General features: G+C 39.4%; 3 protein-coding genes across 5 annotated transcripts in view; 1 reads left to right on the top strand and 2 right to left on the bottom strand.

Annotated features, from left to right (window-relative positions):
* Positions 1–6,744, bottom strand: part of helz (helicase with zinc finger) — a 71,128-nt gene extending 64,384 nt beyond the window's left edge. For both annotated transcript variants that reach the window (XM_039790629.1, XM_039790710.1), the window contains exon 1: positions 6,642–6,744. The gene's annotated coding sequence lies outside the window, so the exon portion shown is untranslated. The remainder of the gene's footprint in view (positions 1–6,641) is intronic.
* Positions 6,745–8,788: 2,044 nt separating this feature from the next.
* On the bottom strand, positions 8,789–16,420 carry psmd12 (proteasome 26S subunit, non-ATPase 12). The gene is made up of 11 exons (XM_039812567.1): positions 16,188–16,420; positions 15,736–15,795; positions 14,213–14,341; positions 13,793–13,900; positions 12,469–12,573; positions 12,086–12,235; positions 11,760–11,894; positions 11,038–11,150; positions 10,381–10,555; positions 9,533–9,610; positions 8,789–9,381 (listed from the first exon to the last, which is right to left on the bottom strand). Exons 1-11 carry the CDS (start codon positions 16,308–16,310, stop codon positions 9,172–9,174), a joined length of 1,386 nt encoding a protein of 461 aa, XP_039668501.1. The 5' UTR covers positions 16,311–16,420; the 3' UTR covers positions 8,789–9,171.
* A 7,553-nt stretch (positions 16,421–23,973) lies between these two features.
* Positions 23,974–25,978, top strand: part of LOC120557739 (cytoplasmic phosphatidylinositol transfer protein 1-like) — a 96,288-nt gene continuing 94,283 nt past the window's right edge. Inside the window, exon 1 of one of the 2 annotated variants that reach the window (XM_039798328.1) lies at positions 23,974–24,290. In XM_039798328.1, coding sequence (XP_039654262.1) covers positions 24,243–24,290 — 48 coding nt within the window. In that variant the 5' untranslated portion in view covers positions 23,974–24,242. The remainder of the gene's footprint in view (positions 24,291–25,978) is intronic. The other variant, XM_039798336.1, reaches the window with a different exon arrangement.

Here is a 25,978-nt window from a genome sequence, read left to right as displayed (position 1 = left end):
CCGCTGCCCTTTTTTTCCTCCATAAACTCCGCTCTCAGCTGTGTGCAATGATTCCAGCCAGTTGTAGCATGTATAAAGTTATATGAACCGCGTAACGCTACGACGTTACGTATTGCGCCTACTGCGCCTTTCACAGAACGATCGCCCGGTGCTTTTCTTCCGATTCAGAACCATCCACGCCGTAGCCTACGTTACCGACTCTGGCTTTGCCTTCGGCCCATCGGTGATGCATTGCCCACACTTGTTACTCGAGACCGCTAGTTACGTTTCTCTGACAGAGGCTATGATTATTACTAAGCAACCAAGATGCATCTTCAACCACGCAAAAGATTAAAAACAAAACCGCGAAAATCCGAGCGGTCAATATGACAGTGTATGGCCAAAATAGGTCAAAGTGATTGTATTTTCTTTGCCTTTTGTGTAATGTACAGTAAAAACTATTTTAAATGAAAATACAGACTATTTTAGGAAAAGTCAGGTACCAGCAGGATTGTATTTTTTTATTAAGCAAAGTTATTACACATATACATTTCCGACAGATCTGCCCCCACTGCTAAAAAAAATCCTAGAGGAAACACTGCTAAAGCATTATGGGAGAAATTTTTTTTTTATCATCTCAAGCTCCAAAGCAACAACAGTGGAGTCAACTGTCTGGCGTCATGTGACTGCTTAGGCTAAGGGCATTAACATGATTGATAATGCAGAATGTGATGCTGGACAGTATGCAGAAGGCAATGGGCGTGCTGTGCCACAAAGCCAAACGGTCAACGCCAACTATTGCCTCTTTTACACCATGTTCAACCGGAGTCGGACCAGGGTTATCTGACCTGTGTTTAACGCTCCTTTTGTCAATTCAAACCAAGCCAGTCAACACAGGTTGATCCCTGGTCATGGCAATTCACATATGACCTGGATCAGAAAGGGGATGTGTCCCCCTTTATTTTTTATTATTTATTTATTTTTTTAAATACCGAGTTCAAAGGCCTGCCCCTGACACACCAAGGAGATCGACGGCCGCCCGTCTAACTTGGTGCGGCGTGTCACACACCGTTGCTACTAGTCGGTCCTCGTTTTGGACGATTTAACATTGGCGTCAAAGCTGTCGGTGAGAGGAATTCATTTGATTGGCTATTCAGTTTAAGCAAATTTTTGTAAGACAAAAGAAAAAGGAAGTGAGGAAAGCAAGCAAATGACTGAAGTCAACAGAGAACATGCAGAAGGCTCTTCTCATGTTTCATCTTCATCTTATCTGATTATTCCAATACACAGAGCTGTCAAAACTGGCCAAAAATGACTTTTGAATAGCCTAGAAATCTAGACGCAGCATATCGGCAGCAAATGTAATTTGCAGCCAGGGGGTCTAGCAAGTCTCCATTAGCTTGCGAGCTGGAAAAGCCAAACTCCAGTCGGGCCAATCACATCACGTATAGAGTCGGTGGGCGGGCTTAACATAATGACGGCAGAGTTACGATTACGCGTGAATTTCATGCTACTTGTAAACAAAGAAGATGGCTGCTGCTGGCGAACAGCGGTCTTCCGAATCGGTTTTGGCCGTGACTCTGGAAGACTTGCAGTTAAGCTATTCTTTGAGAAAAGAGCAAAGAACGGCACTGAAGTCATGTGTTCAGAGTTTTGCCGACCGGATACCTTCTCCGTTGCTCTGCCTGGTTGTAGCGCTATCCTACTGCGTGCAGAGGGAATTTGAAAGACAACCGTTTATCCCGCCCCTCGGATTGAGCCCTGCCAATGGTGAGTTCCCAGACCCAACATCTCGATGTGGGTCTGGCATGTCAGGCTAACTTTTGAATGTTCCTTCTGAAACTGAACTACTAAACTATTAAATAAATTATTTTAAGGGATGCATCGGCTGGACATTGGAATCGGCCGACCCTTCCCTTTCTGCATTATATTCTAGTCGGGCTTTGTCACCACTAGTTCTTTGCCGTGCTTGGTATGTCAGGGCCTTGGGATAACCAATAGTTGATGCAAGATAATTATCATAGCAGTATACTTTACAATGCCCACCTCAAGTCTCTGTGGCCCCAGCAACATTTCTTTAATGCCTAGCCCTCCTGTTGTCTTCGGGTCAAATTTGACCCGTTTTCAAAGTTTCTATATTAGAACATTTGGGTTTCTTTCAACCAAATCGGCCAAAAGTAACAAGGAAGGTTCCATTAAATGCTCTTCACAAGTAAAATTAAGGATCAGTTTACTACTTTTATTGAATTTTTGGTGTTTTATTTAATTTTATAGAATTATTCAAAGAAAGACTTCACTTTGACAGTCTGTGATTATCCATCAACATACTTCCTTTGATCTTTAATATTAGTCAAAATGATTCACACTTTCTGCTTTTTTAACTCAAAAGTTAGATGTAATTTCACATGGGCTAAATGAGGTGTATTGACCATGAATTCCAAAAATGAGTGTAAAACTAGTGATAATAAGTTGTAAGGAAAAAAAAAAAAAACGCCAAAAATGTAAAAACAATATGCTACAAAAACGTTGAAAAAAAACCCGTTCGCGGAAAACTTAGTGACAAAAGTGTCAAAGTGTTAATTTTTTTGATCCGGAAGGACAACACAAAGGCTAGCTAAGAAACAAAAAGCAGCTGGACTACAGAATGATAATCTAAACCTCAGACTGAGATTACAAGACCTTCACACCAACCAGCACATATCTGTTGGGGAACACCAGGGAAGCAAAAGCTCAACCTTGGCCAATAACTTAGTAATTTTTGGTCCGATTTCAACCTTACTCGTTTCACCATTGGCATTGCAGCTTATCTCAGGCTGGCAGAAAAACACCTTTTATCAAAGCAGCATTATAGTTATTATGTGCAAAGATGGCTGGCAAAACAAACGTGTGGTTGCTAATTAAAATTCCACAACAATTTGCTGATGCTGATTTCCATCCTGGCCCTCACCACAGCCTGGAATTCAGCTTTTGATTATGACTGGCTCAAAGGGAACAGTGAATGTGTGCCCTGAGGCTCAGTAATTTTGGGTTTATTTGTAACAGCTAGTCCTTGAAAGTGAGACAGCAGACAGCTACTGTATGTTAAAGCTGCATTAGCAGTATCACGAAATCATCAAATAACAGATAATGTCACATCCTGGTAAAAAACTGGCATTTCATAAACAATTTCATGATTGGGCATTTCATGTGCCCCAACTGACTATGCGAGAAGAAGGAAAAACTAATTAGACCTGCCATGTTGGCGTAATTTTGTAATAAAGAGCATATTAACACTGCAGTACGATAGTTACTTCTTGAATATCCAGCAACAGGCAACTATGCTTGTAGCAGCTGCTCAAGCCCTGGCAATGCCTGACCGGCCAGTTCTTGTCTCTGAGAACCATAACATACTAAGGCTGGGACGATTCAGCGACGTAATCGATTACGTAAATGCGTTGACACAAATAATTTGCGTCGCCGCGTCACGCGTAGAGCTCTAGGCTGCCTCCAGCAACAGCGCAAGTATGGATTCCTCGCAAGTTCAACAACACGTAGAGAAAAAGGTACAGCACTGAGCACATTTTTTTGGTTTACCATCATCATGAGTGACCCAATAAATTACAGACTGTTATATTAGACACCCTACAACTTGCCTTATGATGGATTTATTAGGAGTCCTTTGCAGCGGCCCGGGTTCGAATACGACCTGTGGCCCTTTTCTGCGTGTTATCCCCTCTCTCTCTCTCCCCAATTTCCTGTCTATCCACAATCTAATAAAAAGGGAAAAGCCCCCAAAAATAATCATTAAAAAAAAAAAAACACAGGCTACTCTATTGCACTTGCTCTGTTTAAGTTTTTATTTTTGTATTCCTCCTGAAAGTGACTTTATTTTGTTGTTGGATTGATAGCCTACATCTGGCTTCAGGTTGCACTACAAATTAATTTTACATGAACAGTGCAGTGTTAAACAATTTTAATAAATAGAGACTTGAACCTTATTGAAATTAGTTTTGTGCAAATTGTTAATAATTGAGCAATGGGAAAATAATTGCTAATTGAAAAATGAATCGTTAGATTAGTCGACTAATGCAAAAAAATAATCGCTAGATTAATCATTTAAAAAATAATCGTTTGGGACAGCCCTATAACATACAGACAGATTCTCTAGCTAATGTACAGTACATGTTAGGTGCACACATGACACATATTAAATCTGAAGTTAGAGTTGACGTATAGCATTTATCATAGGTTTAACTTTATTTCACACGGAATTAACACTGAGGCTAACAATGTAAACTTTTCCAACACATGCAATATTTTCCAAAGTTGCTAACGACAGCACACCCATCTCCATCTTCTCAGACAGACACTATAGGTTTGTGCAAATTTAACATGGACAAATGCGTGTCCTAAACAACAAACACTTCAGTGTGTCATGTACACTATCTGACAATATATCACAGCTCTCTCCACAATGTCATCTTTTCCACAAGAAAAAAAAAGTGAACTGCCGCAAAGTTCACTTCCTCAAAAAATGAAAACATTCAGATGAGGAAGAATACTATATCTTCTGAGTAGGCTGTATGAAAATGTATGCTTGTATACTATATGCACATTAGGGCTGCACAATATGAGGAAAATATGCAATAACGTTGAATATCACGATTACAATATTACTTGTGACAAATAAACATATTAAACTGTACTCAGCTCTGCATTTCTGCTGTTTTCGGTATTCTTCTAAAATACAACAAATTGCTTAATGAATTTAAAACAAAAGGAAATCATTTCTAACATTCTTTTGTTGAACAAATTGAACATTGAATTGAATATAAAAGGCACCACTAAAAAAAGAATGACAGTGACATTTTAATGTGCAGTTTTCTACTGATCTTTTCTTTCAACCAACACAAAAAATCTCTGAGTGTCTTCCACGATATGTTGCAGCCTTTCACGATGTGTTTATTGCGCCACTTGATATTGCAATGATAAAAAAATTAAAAAATAAAAATCAATATATTGTGCAGCCCTAATCCACTGGCCAATTATGACAAATAATGTTGCAGCACCCATATCGCAACAGGGTTGCAACGGTATGAGATTTTTGAAGGTACGGTAACGTCGCAGAATATGTCACGGTTTCACAGTATACGGTATTACACAATTATAATTATTATTATTATTAACAGTTGCAATGACCCTTGAAGGCATGAGAACAGAGTTTTTTTTGGGGTTGAACAAACTTCTAAATTTAAAAATTATAATTAAAACTTGAAACCATTTTTAAATGTTAGTATGTGTAAAAAGTCTTCCTTTTTTCAATACTGTAGATAGGCAAATGTACATGGAATGATAACCATCAATTTTCATACTACAATATACCATAAAACTGTATATCGCTGCAACACTATTACATAATAACACATAGCTGTTTCCACAGATTGTATTTGATTAATGTCAAAACCATAGTTTAAAAACATGCACCACATAAAGAGGCAGTCGCGTTTTTGCCATTATTGCCATAGTGGCAACTAAGACATTCTAATGTTTCTATACAACATTGAGGGACAACATATAATCGTCAGAATCTAGTTAGCAAATGTTGTACAGTATGAGGCATGCAAAATGAGGGTGGAAAGTTGCTTGGGTTAGCAGACAAAAGGTATGTTGCTGGGAAAGGGAAACATAGGACTGATCCACAGGACGTTCTCCAATTATGAGAGCTTATTTTAAAAACCTATGCCGCGTTTTACACTTTTATTGGTAACAGTAAGAATAACTGTTACCTAATGTTAGTGCTTGCAAGCCAGCCAATTCAGAGGCATCAACAAATAGTTTGGCGGGATACAGTGGGTGGACACCTGCCTTGTTTTTAGTGTCCAGTCGTGGGATCCTACTACAGAGGCTACTGTTTCGACTACAGTAACATTACAATGGAGAAGAAAGCTAATTGTATAGCTGAGGATAGTTGTAAAATAACACCGATTGCTTTCATCCTGACATTATGACGTTATTTGGCTTGACAGTTACGTTATCGTTAGCAGTAATGTGTAGAAAACACGGCTATAAAACTTGCACATTTTCAATCGAATTCAATTATTAGACATCAAGAGAGCAGACACTAATAAACACAAACGTTGGAAATGACTTGTTTCGTCTTTCAGCAGGTAGAGTTTTAGCTAGCTGTTGTTTGTCTAGTGAACTTGTCATGACTGTTGCAAGTCAGAGCGATGACGGCAGCGTTACAAAGCCCTGAAAAATGTCCCCACAATGTTGGTTAACTTGCCGTTTGCGTTTGCACAGGATAAACAGTGTTGCCACTAACCAGAGTATGCGCACAGTACAGCTAGCTTGCTAGCCAAAACACGGCCTTTCTTGGCACCAAACTGGCAAGCTCACAACAAGAATAGCTGGCTGGTTTGTTAATATTAGCAAGCTAGCAAGCAAGCAAGCAAGCAAGCTAGCTAGCTAGCTAGCTTGGTTCGCCGAAACAAAACGGGTTGGGGCCTGTAATTTTGCTACGGTGTTTAGGCGCATATAATTGATATGACATCGTGTTGTACTCCTTGCATGAACTCAAAGCATTCGTCATTATCATAATGATTTGTGAAGGGTATTCGTGCCAGTGGCTTTGCGATGAAAAAGACAACTGAAAGGGCTGAAAATGGGAAGTCAACACTTACCTAGCTTTACTTTCTACGCCATCTTGGATCCACTTGTCAGACCATCGCAAAGCATAGTGGGAATGCACTGATCTGAAGGTTGAGAGGACTGTGTGTGACTGCGTGTTTGTGTGTGGCCTCTCAAGACAGAGATATTCCTTGTCAAAAAAGCGTTTGTCTTAAAATTCTTTTGATTTTATTCATTTCAAACATATAACTTAGGGTTACCATTTACTGTTAATTCTAACAAAATTACTCTTAAATGTATGAACAAATAGAAGTTTAAATGTGACATTTTAGAATTGCCCATAGGCTGTACAACTGGGACAATAAAATAATAATAAAAAACACTTCATAACTTAACTTGTTTATATATATATGAAAGGCATTAAAAACACAGATGTGACATTTTTGCTGTGAACACACATTTGCAAACTACTTTGGCTTATGTTGGCATGATAAAAAAAAAAAAAAGAGGCAATATATCCTGGGGCAAAATCTTTTGTTTTTGATTCAAAACATGCCAAATAACCAAAGGGAATTATGCTGCTGACTGTCTTTGCTTTTGTTATCCGGGGCTATTTATTATCAGGCTTATTAAACTGTATATGGGATGCCATCAGCAGTATGAGTTTGTATTTTATCTGGAGAGTTTCTGGAAGAGCCACTCAAATGTTGAGGCTGAGATTGTCCTAAATGCTACATGCAATTTAAAAATACCAACATATTCTAATAATAACTAAATAGTAAGAAATATATATATATCAGAGCAAGCTCGCTCAAACAAAAAAGGTCAAACTAGTGATGCCATTTCGTGCCGTGTTGATCTAGTTGATAAAGTAGGGGTTTCCATGTAAATCTAAATAGTTTATTTTTGTTTTGGTTTCACTTAAATATGATATATCTATATAAATGTAACCAAACACAACACCACTGTGTTTAGTTTATAGCCTCAACCTTGGTTATCCATTCTAGATAACATAATGTGTAGGCTAATATTTATCGACTAAAATAGAATTTCATGTGGTGCATGACCTTATGTGTGACCACTATTGGAGCTGCTAGTCATTCTGGCTGCAAAGTGGGAAGGGGGCAGGTCAGTCAGGCATGAGGTTATGCCATAGACTGTAAAGGGGGTTATGCATTATGTAGGGCTGTACACTGTAAATGTGCAGGTGGCTGCCAAATTAAAGAAAACACCAACACCTACAGCAAGGTCTTAGGCCACCACAAGCTGTCAGAATAGCTTCAATGCTCCTTGATATCCATTTTACAAATGGAAGCATCTGTATTTCCTTCACATTTATTCAGAAATTTTCTTTAGTTTGTCAACTGTCTGTAGGTAGTAGTCAAACTGTCCTACAGAGTGCACGCTATAATTCCTCTACCCTGTACACCGCAACAAAGTCAGTTACAGTGGGTGCTCCTAATTCACTGGCATTTGAGGGGTAACCTTTGTTTAAACTTTAACCAGAAATTTTGATAGCAGGGCATTTCTAAGGTGGATAGAGGAAAATTAAAGCGTTAGGGGCAGACTCAGTCAATGGGAGTTCAAGGCCCTGCGGTTCGGAGTTGGAATTCTGAAACTGTTGTCCTGTCTTCTACTTAACCAAAAAAATTAGTTTGAGTTATTTTTTCGTATGAAAATGACTACGCTAACCAGACATGTAACATTGGTCAAGATTAGTAACAGCATATAAGTAAAAGTCTGATTGTCAATACTCTTGAATTGTATTTGATTAAAACTTGCAAAACACCTTGCATGAACTTGACAAATCTTGATTTACCATGTCAGGTGTCTTGATTTTAGATGAACAAAACTAAGGAAGATGTTTTTCCTTCTCCAGGTCTAATTACGTGAATTAACAGCAATCTGATAGTTTTTTCCACTTGTATTTTCTAAAACTTTATACAGAATACACATGGATGTTTATAAAAACCAAACAGGGGTTGTATGAGGTCCTTAACCATAGTCAGTGTATTACCTTCAGTAGATGACAGTCGGCATGCCTTCAGTTTGGAGAAGCAGATGCAAGGACAGGCACAGAATCTATGTAAGCTGTGCAAAGGGACCACTTCATAAAAGCTAAACTATCCCTTTAACATGTGTCATATTGGAATGTATGCCATTTAAGGTTATATACTGTATAAAACCTACATACAAAATGTTAACCAAATGAAAGGGGTTTATTGTCTACATTGCTAAGGATACATTTAAAATACTTTATAGCCATGTTTTCATACAGCAACAACTTAAACCACAGTGTATAATCCATTCAATGCAAATGGGAAGCATATTTAGAGATCCAGTCACTGACAGAGGGGTACAAAGTAGGGAGGTGCTCATGGGTTTATTGTCAAGGTTTTACTGGATAGTAAAAAATGAACAGTTGTTGCGCATGTGCTGCAGATTTAACTCCAATTAAATGACATTGTAATTACGCTGCATTCACAGTCCGCCAATATACTGTATATTCAAAAACATTCCCACGGAAAGGAAAAACAAAACAAATATGAACCAAAACATGAAATAATGCACTATGAGCTAGTTTCACTGCAGGTTGTGGATCATCTCCTCCTTGGCAATGAGATGTGTGGTCTTGTTGACCAGAGACATGAGAGAGTTGAGTTTGTGCGACCAGTCGTTGAGCAGGTCGTTGGGGTCTTTAGGCCTCTGAAAGTTGATGATGCCAGCCAGCCGGTCGACCTTTGCATAGATGGTCTTGTTTACAACTAGGCTGGAGAGGAACTCCTCCGATTCCTGACAAAATATTTGAGCAGACAGAGATCATGTTAGTCTTTCAGGATACCAAATCCTGAGGATTAATTTCCTTACCCAAACCTAAAAGCAACTACTAACTGCTGTCATACTGGCTGCATTAATTAAGATAATTAGTAAGGCTGTTACTTACATCAATAGAGAGGTCAAGGAGTCCAGCCATCCTCTTCATTGTGATTCGGGTGTAATATTTGGCCATTATTCTGATGTTCTAAGGGGGGAAAGGACAATTTAATTCATATATATCTGCAGCAGAATATTATATAATAAGTGTTGTAAGGTTTAAATAGAAAGGATTCTCAGGTCACACCAACACTAATGGCTGAAAACAAATATGCATGAGTGAAATCCAACCATCCATTACCAATCGCACATAACAGTTTCCAGTATAGCCACTCAATCTGCTTCAATATCACATCCATAATTTTTTTCCGTTTTGCTTGCAGGGCCCTTTTACTGCTCTCTAGTAATTTTACCCCATTTACTCATAGCCACTTAAATGGATAGGAATACATCTTTTGGGTTTTAATATAGCGTTTTGAGCTTGAATCCCCTTATTCGCTGTATGCTCAAGGAAGGTTTAAATTAGACAGTTCTACTTTGAATGTCAATGTAAATGTAGTTTCAAGATTTTCATGCAATATACGGCCTCACTTTCCATGAATGCTCATCACTTTAACTCAAAACGTCCCCACATTTTTGCCCAGCCAAATAAAAAAAGAAAGACTGTTTAATAACATCTAGTGCATTTTCCATGGCCAATATTTGTCACGATAAGATGCTTCTTGATCATTAATTATTGGATTGAACATGCCAGCCCTGTTTGGGACAGCAAGGCAGTTGAGATGCTTTAGGAAATGTATTTGATTAGATGTCCCCCTGCTGTCAAGCATAAAAAACAAAAAAACAAAACAAAATTCTTCTAAATATGTATGCATCAGCTCCAAATGAGAAGAGCATACACTTGACTGTGGGACTTACGTGCTCCACCACTCTGTTCTTCAGGTCCTTCCACCTTTTCTCCCCCTCTTCTGAATAAGAGAAGACATCTGTGGCAGGGCTATCAGGTGAGCCCTCTCTCAGCTCTTTCCCATAATCCTCCACCAGGGAAGACCAGCGCATCAGCTCCATAGTCGTGAACTGTTTCAAAAGGTCCCTAGAAATGGGGGAGGAATACAGTGAAAATCCCCTCTGTCCACACCTGGCTATAGTGTTTGCATGTGATGTCAGTATACATGAAAGTGGCTATGATCATTGCCCCGGAGTAGGAAACACACAGCAGCCTCTTTTCACACAAAAGTTAGGCAAATGTGTCACTTTCTACGTGCTGCATACATGTGTCAGGAAATTCAGTTGCTGGCCACATTTCAACATCTGCAAACACAGACTAATGCTGTACAGTTGGTTGTTGATTCAGATGGCCTTTACTTTTTAAAGATTTACGTTTGTTTTTCTCCTGGTAACACACCTCTGTCCATTCATAGTAGCAAAATGCTCTCACGTAATGGTGTGTAAAAGTGCTGTAATTACTGTACATTTATACTCCATTGAGAAATTTGGACCCACGTCATATCAGGTCAGAGGACCGTTAAATGTATGGTAAAGCCAACAGGCAGAAGAGCACAAAGTATGTCTTACTTGTATTTAGGGATTTCTTCCAGTTTCTTGTCCTCACTGATTCTGTGCACGAGGTCTGACTGCTCATTGTCGTAAGGGGAAAGAATCACGTACAGCACCACACTCTTCAGGGCCTGAAATACAAATGCACTCATGGCTTTTATAGCAACACACAAAGTCAAGTTTTAAATTAGATATATAGCGTTGTCTTTTTAGAATCAGAAATACTTTATTGATCCCTGGGTGGAGGGGGACCCACCAGCAAACTATGCTGCGATAGTCATTGTTCATAGAAAAAAAAAGCATTGATCAAAAGGATGATGTTCACATCCTGGGTATGTGCTCAGAGGAATGTCCTTATGAAAAATCCCACCATGAGCACTGTTTGTGCAAAAATCTAGATTTCAGTACTAAAAGGCAAACCGCTCCTTACTAAAGAGTGAGAGAGTTTACGCTTATTAATTCAGGGTTGGTACAGTCATTTATTGTATTTCCAAACATATTGTTTCTTCTTTAACCATGGTACTGTGCTCCAGCACTATGGCAGGAAAACAGAAAGGAAAATGGTACAGCACAATTCCTTTTGTTGCTGCATTACATTTTATCATAACCATTTATCAAAAAAAGGAAATTTCAGCAGTGTGAATTCCAGACACTAGTAAAAAACAAGCACACTTTCTCATTGACTACATGTTTAATACTATGTAATAGTATACTGTGGCCTTGAGAGAAAGCCCATGTACCTGTTGCCACTTGCTGCTGTCCTCCAAAATACAGGGTGTGTCATAGATAGCCCGGTAGTGTTTGCAGATAGACAGGTAGGAGCCCTCGTGCTGGTCTACCTGAATCATCAGGTTGTAGTACTTCAGCTTGGACTCCTGAGATGTCATCAGACAAAGGGGAAAAGTTAGTGTTATACCAACCAACTCAGTTCAAATCCACCAACAAAGTGTTGGAAAAGCGAACACGCAGGGCCAGTCACCAAATGCTTTTCATCATCAGTCGCTGTCAAGCCAACAACATATTGCAGTACTTTGTTAACGCTCAATTCCTGGCCTCTGTCTCTTACCTCGTTGCCCTCCTCTTGGAAAAATTTGGTGTTTATCTTCTTGCTGATGATCTGGGTGCGAATGTAATCTTTAACAGCAATGCAAAGCCTCATCTGTTCCAAGATAAACTCCACCTTCTCCTTTTTCTCCATGGAGCCATATGTCTCCACCTGAGCCGGAGAAAAACAATATTTTTTTTTAATCAATTTCCAAAACAGCAAGCCATTAAACTCCCTTTTCACTTAGTTTGTGTAATGTCCCCCTATAGAAATGTGGTGACAAAGACTAACCCCAAAAACCAAATTCTTTCAAACCCAAAACATAAATGTGTGAATATTTCCACAACAAGTACAGATGTTTCTTCATCCTAAAAGCAAGAAAATGAAGGCCATGAGCCCCCTACCTGCAACTCCTGAAGAATGGAAGCTGCCTCTTTGATCTCTCCACTCTGCTCCTTGATATTGGCCAAGGTCTTCGTCAGCCTCGCACGCTCAATCTCTACATATATCTGTGAGGTGGACATGATTAGTGATGAGGAGATTATGTCTTAAGTGGAATGGTTATCTAATGGACATTAGGTCCCTGTTTTAATGCTTATACTAGAACAGTTCCTATTGTAAATCAATTTCAGGGTTTATCCCACCATTACAAGGCTTAGGCACAGCACCCATGCCGTTTTGTGCACCACATATGCCAAATGAACGTAAAATCAACGTGAACTGGCAGCAAAAAAACTAAATGACTTTTCTCAGATCTAATGATTGTAATTGGTCCCCAGTGGAACTCTTTAGGAAGTTTAGTCTTTACGCTTTTTAAGTGTTATCTATCTATCTATCTATCTATCTATGTATCTATCTATCTATCTATCTATCTATCTATCTATCTATCTATCTATCTTCTGCTCTGGATGTTCCAATGTTTTAGACGCAGATATCGTAATAACAATAGTCCATAATGATTTCTGATTCCGCGCCCCTAAATTAAGAATTCCAATATATGTTATTTTCATGGCCTAGGAAAGTTCAATCAAAATCTGTGAACATGAGATACTCTCAAAGCCAGAAACCAGAGAAGTAAGCTGTTAACGTGTGAGGTCATCAAGAATAAAGTCTGGAGCTGCTCCATGGGCAATGAATGAGAGACTGATTTTTCTTCTCTCTTTTTTTACCCAAATGAGCTTTATTCTATTTTATGCTTGATCATTTCTTTTTACATTTCTAGTCAATTTTACTTGTATTGGACTAAACTTCTATGTACTTTTATAATCCTTTTATCTTTTTAGGTGTGACATTGTATGATCTGTCCAGGGACAGCAGATGTAAAATAGCCTTTTGGCTAATTCTGGCACACTGTACATTTTCTTTATGTATTATTAGTGTGCATTGTCCCTGTTAAATAAACCTGAAAATAAAATAAATTAATAAATTCTATTTATCATCAGAACAGTCTCCTGGGTGATCATTGTGATCTATAACAGCTTTCCCCAATTCATTGTCTAGAGAGCAGTTCCAGACTTTATACTTAATGACATCACAAATTTGAGTTCTGGCACTGCTTTTTGGATTTGGGAGAAATACTGTCCAAAGGAAGTACCATAGGAATAACATGTATAAGTTTTGAAAATGGCCATAGTTTCCCTTTAATTTAACAACTGCTTAAATCTACACAACTTTCATTTTGTCTCCAGTATACAGCTCTGTTTTAACACACATAAGCACATTTCAGACCTTGCCAGCAGTCACGGTGCGAAGTGTGTCGATGAGTCTCAGTTTGATGGCCTGGTCAGTCACAGAATCCACATACTTGTAACATTCTTGCACCATCTTGGCAACAGCCTGATAAGACAAAGCAGAACAAGAATAGATTTAGTCCTAATTACAGCTTGTCATTCAGGGGAGATCATTTCAAAACAGGAATTCAAGGCTTCAAACTATATGACGGTGTGAATATTGCAGTGTGTACAAGGTGTGATCGATATCTTGAGAACAAACAGTGTTCGTATTTGGGCAATTTGATTAGTCATTAGTGCTGCTTGCAAAATTACTTTTGGGGGCACAAAGAAATTATTTTTTTAGATGGTTGCACTTATACTGTAAGACTGTTTGCAGTGGTAGAAAAGAGCCATCAGGGAAAAAGAAGCATCTGACCTGTTTCAGCTGACTCCTTCTTTTGGTGAGCAACATGATGTTTTCATTCAGGGCATCCCAGTCCTTGGCTTCATAACACATCTGGACCACAGCCACAAGGATTCTGGAGGTGGACACCATGTCTGATGCCTGAGCAGGGGTTGAAGGCAGATAAGTAAAAAAGGACTAAAATGTACACATAAATAAATAATTTCATGAACACAACTACTCTTAATTATTTTTTTTATGCCGAGGACCAAGCAAAGTTAATTTATCAAGAGAAATCCAAGTTGTAGACCACATGTGTCAAACTCGGGCTGCATATCAATTTAGGTTCATAATACATTTTGGCTCGTCTAGTTGTGCCCCAAACCAAAAATTACACAACACTCAAAGCAGAAGAATACAGTCAAAAATGTTTTACTTTTTTAAATAAGAGCATGTCAATAAACTATACTTGATATGATTCTCATTTTTCAGTGTGGCCCTTAGTGAAATTGAGTTTGACACCCCTGTGCTAGGCTATGTTTCTACTCAACGCCATGCATCAGGGTTCCTAGAAACTTGCTTTTCAGGACATTGGTTACTGTGGTCAATTTTCAAAGTCAAAGTCAAGTTTATTTCATCCATAAAAATGGAAATTACAGTGCTCACACCCGCCTAATACAATACAATAAATACAATACAATATTTATAAAAATTTACGTTTAAAGTGCTTGTTGTGCTGTCTGATAGCCTGAGGTATAAAAGAGAGAGCATACCGCTTAGTTCGTGTCACGGGAGGCCTTAGCCTACCACTACGTTCTATAACCCTACCAGTCAGATTATCATGAAGAGGGTGACCCGGTTCCCTCGTTATTTTCTGTGTCATTTTTGCCAGACGGTCTTCATATACTTGATCCACTGTATTTAACTCTCCTACCATTTTTCCAGCCCTTTTAGTCACTCTATCAATCCTGGCCTTCTCGGTTATCCCAGCATTCCCCCCTCCCCAACCCACCACACAGTAGCTCCAAACACTACATATAACTGACATAAAAAACATTCTCACCACATCTGTATTCACCTTAAAGGACTGCAACTTCCTTATACAGTATACCCGTGGACTTAATTTTTTCATCAGTAAGTCAACATGATCTGTCCATGTTAGCCTATTATTAAAAACAATGCCCAAATACTTGTATGTGTTCACTCTTTCTATTTCTGATCCTTTAATTTCCACTGCCTCAGTTGTCGTCTTATTTCTCCTGTAATAAATTACTAATTCTTTAGTTTTCTTAACATTGAGTTCTAGGAAATGAGTATCACAAAAAAAAAAATCTAACTAGCTACATTTTTAATGGCAGGAAAGCAGCACTCCAGAATTCAATGTTTTCCGGAATGCTGAGAACCCTTCCTAGCCAACTGTCACTGCTATGGGTGACTGTGTGCCCTCATATTTCTAAGTTAAAACAATGTACCCTGCTTAGATCAGTCCCAGCAGAGACCAAGATTAAGATGTGCTCTGAATTGGACCAATTTTGACGTTAATGTACAAAACCAACCGTTCTGGTTTGCTTCTCCAATGACAACAAGCTCTCAATGGCCTCCTGCAGCTTGCCCTCCTGCAACAGAAAAACACACAAGCTTAGCGTTAGTACCACGAAATTACTTACGACAAATGTTAATGTTTTTGGACTTACACAAAATTAAAGGCACTTTGCCTGCCTAGCAAGTTAGCTTAAGATGTTGCCAATGCTTAGACCGCTAAGACTAACGTTAGCATACTAGCGAGCATAATAGCAAATACGTAACGTTAAGTATATGCGACAGTAAACGGGTAACTAAAATATGTGAACGTTAAAAAATCCATCATTTTTGAGTAATTTACGCTTACTAGCTACATTAGTTATAGGAGTTTACGGTTGGTGACAAAAAAGTCGATGTTAGCTTGGATGCTAACGCAATGATACTGATGCACCATGACTCAGCCGGCTGTGGCCTCTTTCAGACTTACTTTAGCCATTTTTTCGCATTCCGGGAGACGCTGGTCTACAGTTGAACTGTAGTCAACCTCCATTTTCACAATCTTCCCATCGGATCTTTCAGGTCGTTCCTCAGTCATCTTCGGGATGTTCATGTTTATAATGTACGGTGCTTTTTTCTTACGACCAAACTCAGCCTAGCAGCACTTATTTTGCTTGTCAAGGAACGAAACGAGTAGGGGGCCAATCAGAGGAGAGATACAAACAGCTGTCCGAGGCGCCTAAAAGACCCACTGAGGACCCCCACAGAATATTTTAGGCAGGCGTTATAAAAGCCTACTTTTTGCTGGTAAGTATGGAATGCCATTTTATTCAAAATTCTATAAACAAATACAGTATGCCTGTGAAATACATCCTGAAATAAATAAACAAGGCAATACATATATAGGTTTTTATTTTAAATAAGAACTATTTTTAAACGACTGCTTTTATTTATTTCACTCTCATTTCTTATAGCCTATTCAAATGAAGGGGGCATGGCTATCTCACAGATTCAGACTAAAGCAACTAGCTAGTAGCCTGGCATCGCCAGCATCTGCCAAAGCAAATAAAACTTGAGGTCGGCAGATTTTGTCTGGTTCCCAGGCTAACTTTCTATTGCACGGCTGCGTTCCTAGCTATTTCGTCAGGAGGAGAACGCAGACGGACCAGAGCCAGCGCAAACCTCAGCGCCGTGGACTGGCTCACAATGTCACAACAGGGTTGGTGGCTGGCTGCTCGCTAGCTGATACTTGAAGAAAAAGGCAGCAGCCACCGGGGGCCTGATCCCCATGGCCCACTCTCTTCCTGGCGAAATATGTTGTCTTAGCGGTGGGGAGAGACGGAGGGATGCAGGGAGCTCAGCCTTGCCAACTTGCTGCATTGGTCTGTGAGATACCCATGCCCCCCTTCATTTGGATATAAGAAATAGAAATAAAAAGAGAGTGAAATAAATAAATGTTGAATTATGAAATAAAAGTCACCTGAAATAAATATATGTGGACTTATGAAATACAACATTTATTTATTTGATTAGGACAATGCACATTAATGAACATTTCTGTAAATGCGCCAGTGTTAGCCAGTCAGCTAATTTTCAACTGTAGTCCTAGTTGCCTAGCATGCATGTCTTTATGGTGGGAAGACACCGGCGCACCCTATAATATATAAATATAAATAAAAGACCCTTCAAATAAATGTAGCATTATAAAATAAGAGTCCCCTGAAATAAATAAATGTAAGATAAGATAAGATAAGATAAGATAAGCCTATTGTCTCGTATAGGAGAAATTTGTCTTGGGCAGTTGAGAGAACAAAAATAGCAAGGTATCGCACATTGAACACACAATAACAGGGTAGATGCTAGATCGGATCAGATATATATAAAATATTAAGCACTCTTCGGACATTGTGAAAGCCCTGTCTACCTTGAATAAAACCATTTTGATCCTCTCCCACCACATGAGGGAGCAGGGTCTCTAATCTTCTTACAAGAACTTTGCAAAGTATCTTTGTATTTGAATTGAAAAGACTAATTGGTGCATATTTTCACATTTTGTGTTTGGCTTTCCTGGTTTTGTAAGTAATGTGATTAATGCACCCCTCATTCCTGAAGGAGGAATATCTCCAAAATGGGTGCAAGTAATTTGCATTTAAATTATTTATACAGAATACTTGTTTAAATTAAAAATGGGGGTTTTCATACCAAAATACCTTATCTTGTCTATCTTTTTTTCATTTTAAACAACAGAACAGACAAACACAATTGAACAAGAACAACCACTCTCTCCCACCCCCACCCTCCGCGGTCTCAAGGAAAAGAAGGAAAAAACAACAAACAAACAAATAAACAAAAAAAAAAACAGGAATCACACCTTGCCTAGTTTCCCTCCTCTACTTATTGTGATGCTGAGGTCATTAGGACTGATCCTTGTGCTGCTGCACCTTTCCATAGGTCTATAGTAGATGATTTGGCTTTGTTAATCCTTGCTGTAGAGAGCTCACGCATAACTATGTCCAGAAAATATGCCAACCACTGTTTTATAGAAAGTGAGTGGGTTCTTTGGTTGCGGTTGAGCTGGCTAACCAAACTTTCTTCTGTCTCCCAAGCAGATGTAATTTAGAGTCGTCATTAAGTAACCAAACAATCGGGTCAGTAGGAATTTGACATCCTATCACATCAGATATTATTGATGTTGTTTTATTCCAAAACACATGCACCTGTTCACACTCCCAGACCATGTGCAGGAAAGTTCCAGTTTGTTCAGGTTGACAGAACATGCAATAGGGAGTAGGAATGGCTTTAGAGACGTAACTCTTCTGAGGTGTCCAGTATGTCCTATGGCCTATGTTGAAGCGGATATACTGGTGATTTGGGTTCTTGGAACAGTGGGAAATGTTATCCCAAACTGTCTCCCAATTAATTACGTTCCCCTCCGGGCTCAGCTCTCGCTCCCATTTCTTTACTATTGGGAGTTCTCCTACGGATACTTGCATCAATTTAGCATAAATCCCGGACACTAATCTTCTCACAGGAAAATCAACAAGCCATTTAATGATTGGGTGCCTCAAGACTGTTCTGCCACGTATTGGTGTAGCGTAGTTGCTCCTCCACCTGTTTAAAGTTGGTCAATGTGTTGGTGATAATAGGGCCATAAAGGGGCCATATAGGCTAGCATACACTTTTTTGGACTCACACCTGCAAAGGCAAAGTCTTGCAGTCTTAGACTTCCAGTGAGGTTTTGCTCAATTTCTCTCTCTGGGACTGTAGACGAAGGGTCCATCCATACCCGTAGCTGAAAGGCTCTATGGTACACTTTAAGGTTGGGGAGGGCCAGTCCTCCCATGTTCGTGGTACGTTGCAAGGTAGAGTATTTTAGCCTAGGTTGTTTACTATTCCAAATATACTGCCAGATTACGGTATCAAGTTTATCTTGTGTATCTTGTGTAAACAGTAGTCCGCTGCTTTAAACCTTAATATAATTAATTAAACGGTTGGTAAACAAGTTGTGTTGGCAATGCTGATAGTGAAGATGTTGAAGGAGGATGATGACAATACCTGTCCTGCACCTCTAAATCAAATATTCTGGGTGAATGAAGAACTTTGTAAATGGACATGATCATATGAATGGACACAAAGTGCAGTGACCCCAGTCCACCAGTAGGTGTCCCTTTAATGTCTGCATTGTGAATTCCTGTCCTGCAATTCACGGCTTTGAAAGGCTCCAATGCCCCCATAAATAAGGCTAATGTGGGTCAGTGATTTTCCTGTGCGTGGCAGTGGAAGCCCCTAAGACCTGAGCTAAAATCAATTTGATCCCAGTACAGGCTCAGCATAGACCTTGGAGGCCTAATAAACGGAACATGACTCGGATCCACTGAGAGGAAGATCCAATATGGAACAAGAACTCTGATTGCAGAGGCATACACATATCCTCAGTGCTTTGAGCACACTTTTCTAATTGCATAAAAATATCAGGAAGAAAGAGCACAGCTGAAGGGGACTAATTGGAGCCTCAAATCACCATCATGATCATCATTATTGCCAATATCATTGATCAAAATGACAGGCTTTGCAGTGCCAGTGCCATTTATAGGCTATAGGCTACATATGTTTGAGATTCTGATTAAGCCTTAGTTTACTATTTTTTACCTCAGTTGATCCAGACAGATCATAATTCCCAACACAGCTCACATAAATGCAGTGCTCCTCTGCTAAAAAATTATCCATTTGGCTATTTCAGACCTTATAGATTGTTTGGTATTAATGACGCAACACAGCAGCTCAGAATACATCAGGATATAATCTCCTTTCTAATCAACCAGGGGCGGACTGGCCTGGCCCTCAGCCTGAAAACTTATTTCCACAAAGTTGTGATCACAGAAAAAAACAAAAATGTCGAAAAGAAAGAAAAAAAAGTGGTGAAGATGAAAAATAAATGGGCGGCGCTGAGAAATTGAGGTTAAAAATAAAGAAAAAAATAGTTAGAACAAGACGTGGCAAAATGCCAGAAAATGAACCGACCTTTTCTGTAGTGGAAAGGCCAAGGTTAATACCACTGTTAGCAAGAGCACTGATGAGGCAAGACCAGGACAGGACCAGGACCCACGTGACAGGTGCACTATCGGCATGCTTGGCAATAATATGTGTGCATTAGGTCAAAGCGTGTATAAGAGGGAATAGTTAAGGCATTTATTACTATAAGAATGACTTACTAAACTCATTGATATAGGCCTATCATTTAATTCATTGTCTTTATATAGAAATACAGCCTATGCAAAGTATTGAAGTTTAATATTATAATCAATAAAGTTTTTTGTTATTACTATTGTTATTAGTTATGTCCATAGTGGAGGTGATGCTGAGACACAGGGTGACTCCAGTCATGGTGGTGATGAGGAGGAGAAAAAGGATGAAGAGGAGGAGGAGGAGGACAGGCAGGAGAAGTATGTGGGCTGGATTGGCAATTGTTTTATGAATAGAAATAAAAACATATGTTTGAAATTGTATAAAACAGAAATAAAGAGAAGATCCACCACTGCCTTTAATGTAATGGTCTGCTGAAGTAGAAATCTTTACTTCTACTTTGGTTAGTTTTTTTTCAATGGTTAGATATTGGTAATAAGTTGATGTCACTTATACAACTTCATTTTCATGCAGATGTAGCTTACTGTCTCTTTGTTTTAACTTGTCTCTTCCTTTATAAACCATACACTTATAAGGCAGATTATGCATGTAATCAAACTTGTCGTTCAGTCTTGTGGTTCACTTCTAGTATTACAAACACAAACTAGTCAAATCTGTAGAGATTTATTTCTGTGGCATCTATTCATTTAATTACTCAAATGATTTGGACATGAAGAGGTGGTAATATATCCCAGAGTCTCAGTGAAATATGTTGGCGACCCTACTTTAAGGAGCTGCTCACACATTAAGTGGGCTTAAGTGGAGAGTTTATTCAAATGCTGTTTCAAGGTTTGCCACCCTGCCTGAATATATTTCTGGGGGAAACACTGAATTGCAAAATACTGTTTGTCAACATCTTCAATGCAGAATTATGACCATGAATTTTGCTGAGTGTAGACCCAAATAACTCACAGGTGTCAATAAAGCCAACATTACAACTTCTCCCTTAATTAAGAGTGAAAAAGTAAAATTGTTTACATGTTTCTCTCTAGCATGAGTCACAAGAAATGAGAGTGATACAAGTGATGTCATCACAGAAATAGGCTTAGGCTACACTTGCTACTAAATGTGCTTTTACGTATAGCTATTTGGCCTATAGCAGGCAAGTATCTTTTTAGGACTGGGCAGTATATATCAGTGTCACTGACTTGAGCCCTTCTTTATCAGGTGAAATCCCAAACTGTAGAAAAAGAACAGCAGGTGGGGCATTGTTAAGAAATTCTAAAAGACGTGATCGTTTGATTTCTGAGGAGGAAGGAGAGGCTTGGTCCAATTGAAAGATTAAGCAAAGGTTTAATGAACAACACGATGAAAACAACATGACAAAAACAATCAAACATAAAACATGAAATACTGCCAGCAGCGGACTGCAGAACCTGCTTCCCTTGTGGGGTCACAGGCTTGCAGTCCTGAAATCACCTCTGTTTCCGAATTATATTCCTGTGGAATTGTGGGTTTCCTTGAATAAAAAATCTCTCAGGATAAGGACACATCTCCATTTCCCAGACAAAGGTTGTTTATCATGGTAGTGCCGATTCTATTCGAGTTTACAGAGATATGCATTTCCTTTGTTCTAATCAAGTCTGGCCCAGCAGGGAGTGGCTCCCCAAAAAGCAGAGACAACAGTTACCTTTCCTGTGGGGACAATGAGTCTTCTCCAGTATGCTAAATGACAGATATGACCTGATGATTCTTTAGAAGCTAGAGATGGTGTGAGCCAGACAAATGCTAATTAGTGTAGTTATTTTTATTAGATTTAGCTGCAGGCTGCATAAAACCAAAAGTACATTGTTTTCAAAATATAAGCATGGTTTTAACTTTTTTTTTTATCGTCAACAGCATTGAGACTGACTTGGTTAGAAACATTTCAGTTTGGCCATAAAAACAACAACACATGGGATGCTGCATTGTCCCAAAACTTGGGGAGGACTAACTATAGCCTACTGTATGCATCATAAAGATCTAGCCCATGCGAACACCCTGATACAGCCTGTTCTTAGGGCTGCTAATGGCTGTCAGAAAGTATTCCTCTTTACTTTCACAGGCAGCGCCCTGACAACAACTGTAGGTTACGTATGTAATATGTGAGACGGAAAGAAAGAGGGGTGACACAGATGTAGGGGGAGTGTGCAGCAGTAAACTGATGTATTTTTCTGAGCTGTGGTTGGGTCGACCGATGTTTCCAGCAAGTAACGTTACCGCGTCGAATTTCAGCGGGCCGAGCAGAGGAAGGAACGGGAGGGGGGCTGGGGCTGCTGTTAACCGCTTACATTTTCCGATGCGTCTGCAAGCTGCTTTTACAAGTAGGCTGGTAGCAAGGAGCGGATAAGGCAGAGTGCCTCGTTTCCATCCGACTAAGGACTTGTTTCGTTCTTTTGACTTTGAAGACAACCTTAAAATGTGAATCTATAAAGGACAGCGGTTTCACGGAACTCCGCTTTGAAAAGTACATTATTACTTTATCAGCAAATCGGACATTTATTTGTAGCAATATACAGAACCGACCCGTGTGTAGCTAGCTACCCGACATAAGGCAATGTCACATCCGGTTAAATATTTTCAAAATATTCGTCTTAGAATGACAGGATAGATGGATAAAATGATGCCTGGACGGATGGATGGAGAGGTAGGTAGGTAGGTAGGTAGGTAGGTAGGTAGGTAGGTAGATAGATAAATAAATAGATAGATAGATAGATAGATAGATAGATAGATAGATAGATAGATAGATAGATGTAAATGGTTATATTTGTGCACCACATCTGTAAAACAAATGGTATCAATGCAAAAAAGTGCTGAAACAACTTATGAGCCTAAGTGAGCATTTGAATGGCATTCATTCACTCACATCGTAATGTAGGCCTACTAAGCCCTCATACACTTTCACAATTTATTTTAATTAATCAATCAATTCATTCATTATTTATTTCTGATTTTATGACTAGAAACACTTCACACAGTGCTGAGCCGCATGTCAAATTACTCACATTTTGAACTTCAGAAAACCTCTGATGCAATGCAATGAACTGTATGCTGTTATAGTTTATATTTAGTATTTATAGTTTTATTCATGCATCAGAAGATGCCGTTTAGAAGTTGATGTGAAATTCATAGAGCTATTCAATTATAGCAAATAAATTAAATATAATTCACCATGTCAAATGTCTGTTATTCAGTCTTAATAACAAGACAAGTGGGGGACTGTGGTACCCTGTAAAGAGTGTTTGGCCTGTTGCCTAGATTATTCCTAGAATTCCAAGAGAGTGCAGTGCCAGCAGTACTCCTGTGCTTGAATACTTATTTTTAATTTGATTAAACACAATTAAATTAAGAAACATAGCCTACATCACGAGCACAATATAAACCAAAAATAATAAAGCTACTAAAACGAGATTTTGACACAGGGCTCCCTTACAAACTTGAATTACCAAAATCAACTGACATAGTAAGCTTTTCGGACTCTAACGTAGGCTACAAAAACAACAGACGACAGTGACATCTGCCGTCGAACGTGACAAATTGTAATAGCCTACTCTTATTTTGAAGCCCAAAAATCCTACGGTTTCCGGTCTTGTTCGGCACTGTTTGCTCCTAGCTTGACTCATCAGCGTGATAGGAAGGGACGATCCTGAACGGAACCGAGCTCATTTCTGCCCCTACGTTCACGGAGAGAGTGTCCGTCGGTTCTGATGAAAGTACTCAGCCGTAACTCGGGTGTATTTCATAACCCGGGCTAACCATCCTCACACATGCGCTGACACAGTATCCAGATCTTACACACGGGTGGCGGAGGGAACATTTGACTCGGCTGGTTTGACACATTGTGAATATTAAGCCTACGAGAGACGCGCAGAGGGGGAGGAAGATGTTGCTGAAGGAGTACAGGATATGCATGCCCCTCACAGTGGAGGAGGTAAGTTCTTTATTTTTTTTTTTTTTTTCCGTTTTACTTGTTTGTGCCATTTTCACCACGACTGAGGTTCGCTGATTGTTCAGGAAACTCTTTGACAGTTAAACCGTTGGATTTGCTGTCCCAGACATGTGGCAGGAGGAGAAGGAGAAGGAGGAGGAGGAGGAGGAGGGAGGAGGAGGGAGGTTACACGGAGTGTGAGAAACACATTTAATACAATTCAGATGAACTTATAAAGGCACTTCATTTCTCAGGCCTAGACCTTTCGCTCATGTTGTGTCTTACTCTTCCTGTGTCACTACAAACACGTATCTGTGGAGCCTTTTACACCATTCCGCTAAGCCTCAATTGACTTTTTGTTTGTTTTGTTTCTCTAGGGGGAAACAAATAAATACAACTTCAACAATCCTATTTAAAGCCGGTTTCAGAAAGATTATAAACAAAAAGTTAACTTTACTCTGCGCCCTATGAAACATTTTTATAAAATACAAATCGATTATAGGATATAATAATAATAATCATTGCTGGAGTGGATTGATAAAATATATATATCATAATAATATGAACTGTTATTACCTCACTGATCAGCACCCTAGAAGTCACAATATATGTCCTTGTGCTGTGGTTTCAACCTACACACACCACACACACACACACACACACACACACACACACACACACACACACACACACACACACACACGCACATCTTGCTGACTTATTGGTTGTACATGATGGCATTGACTGCAGCGCAGGGGTCTCTGCACTTAGTCGGGGTCAGTTGCAGTCTTGTGCTTCACTAATTGTATCAAAAAGACCGAGCCATTGTCCAGGTTAAGCCTATTTGTCTGTTTGGTCTCAAGACTTAAGTCTGAAATTAGATGGTGAAGATGATTGCTGGCTTGTCCTGACATGCATGCTATACAACAAGACAGCACCTTTTTCCAATTATCACCCATGTGTGTCATTGTTTTCTTACTCCGCTCCATGGCTTGTGTTGTAGTGATGTGTGGGTGTCATTTGTTGGGTTTTCTTGTATCTGAGGACCGGTAGTCAGGTGGAATAATGGTCTGGCTGCAGCGCACTGTCTCCGCTGACATCTTGTCAATTCAGATGCTGAGATGAAAGTGTGATTTGCTCTTCTCTGGAGGGGCTTTAGAAAGCTAAGACAAGCAGCGCCTTTGCCAAATAATATTCTTTTATTCCAACAAAGTTATTTTTAGGAAGGAAAGGGAGAGACACTAGACCGCTTGCTTTCAAATCTTTTACACATCTTTTTTTCACATCTCCTTCCCTTCAGTCTTCCTCTTGTGATGGTCCACCAACATGTAACCTGCATCTTACTGCATCAAATGAATGCCCATTTTTCTACAGGCTCTTAAAAGGCATTCTAGGAATTGAGATCACTGTGGAGTGATATGGAATGAGATGTGTTCCTGCTTTGTATTATAGGCTGACAGAAATGGCTGCACATTTACATGAAAGTCTTGCCAAGTGCAGGTTTAAAGCAGAACAATGAATTAGTTTTTCCCTCTGGCCACCACTAGGCTGCCAGTGGTACAAGCAGTGAAAGGAAGCGTTACATCCAAGCAACAACTTCCGGGTCTGAAAAGCGAAGCCAACGTAGAAGTACCTTCAACCTGCTAATTTTCAGGAAGGGGCGACTCTACTGGCTCCAAAAAGAAGTCTGT

Source organism: Perca fluviatilis, chromosome 1 (genome assembly GCF_010015445.1).
Source record: "Perca fluviatilis chromosome 1, GENO_Pfluv_1.0, whole genome shotgun sequence".
NCBI classification, from domain to species: domain Eukaryota; kingdom Metazoa; phylum Chordata; class Actinopteri; order Perciformes; family Percidae; genus Perca; species Perca fluviatilis.
The sequence above is the reverse complement of the archived record's forward strand: the minus strand, read 5'-3'. Positions and strand labels throughout refer to the sequence as shown.

What these genes read in the sequence shown, in the direction of transcription:
- psmd12 (XM_039812567.1), bottom strand. Translation starts at nt 16,310, where the DNA reads ATGAACATCCCGAAGATGACTGAGGAACGACCTGAAAGATCCGATGGG. An exon ending in TGGAGAAGCAAACCAGAACG is followed by an intron (nt 14,342 to 15,735) that starts GTTGGTTTTGTA and finishes ACCCCTGCTCAG; the next exon opens with GCATCAGACATGGTGTCCAC. An exon ending in TCCTTGACCTCTCTATTGAT is followed by an intron (nt 9,382 to 9,532) that starts GTAAGTAACAGC and finishes ATATTTTGTCAG; the next exon opens with GAATCGGAGGAGTTCCTCTC.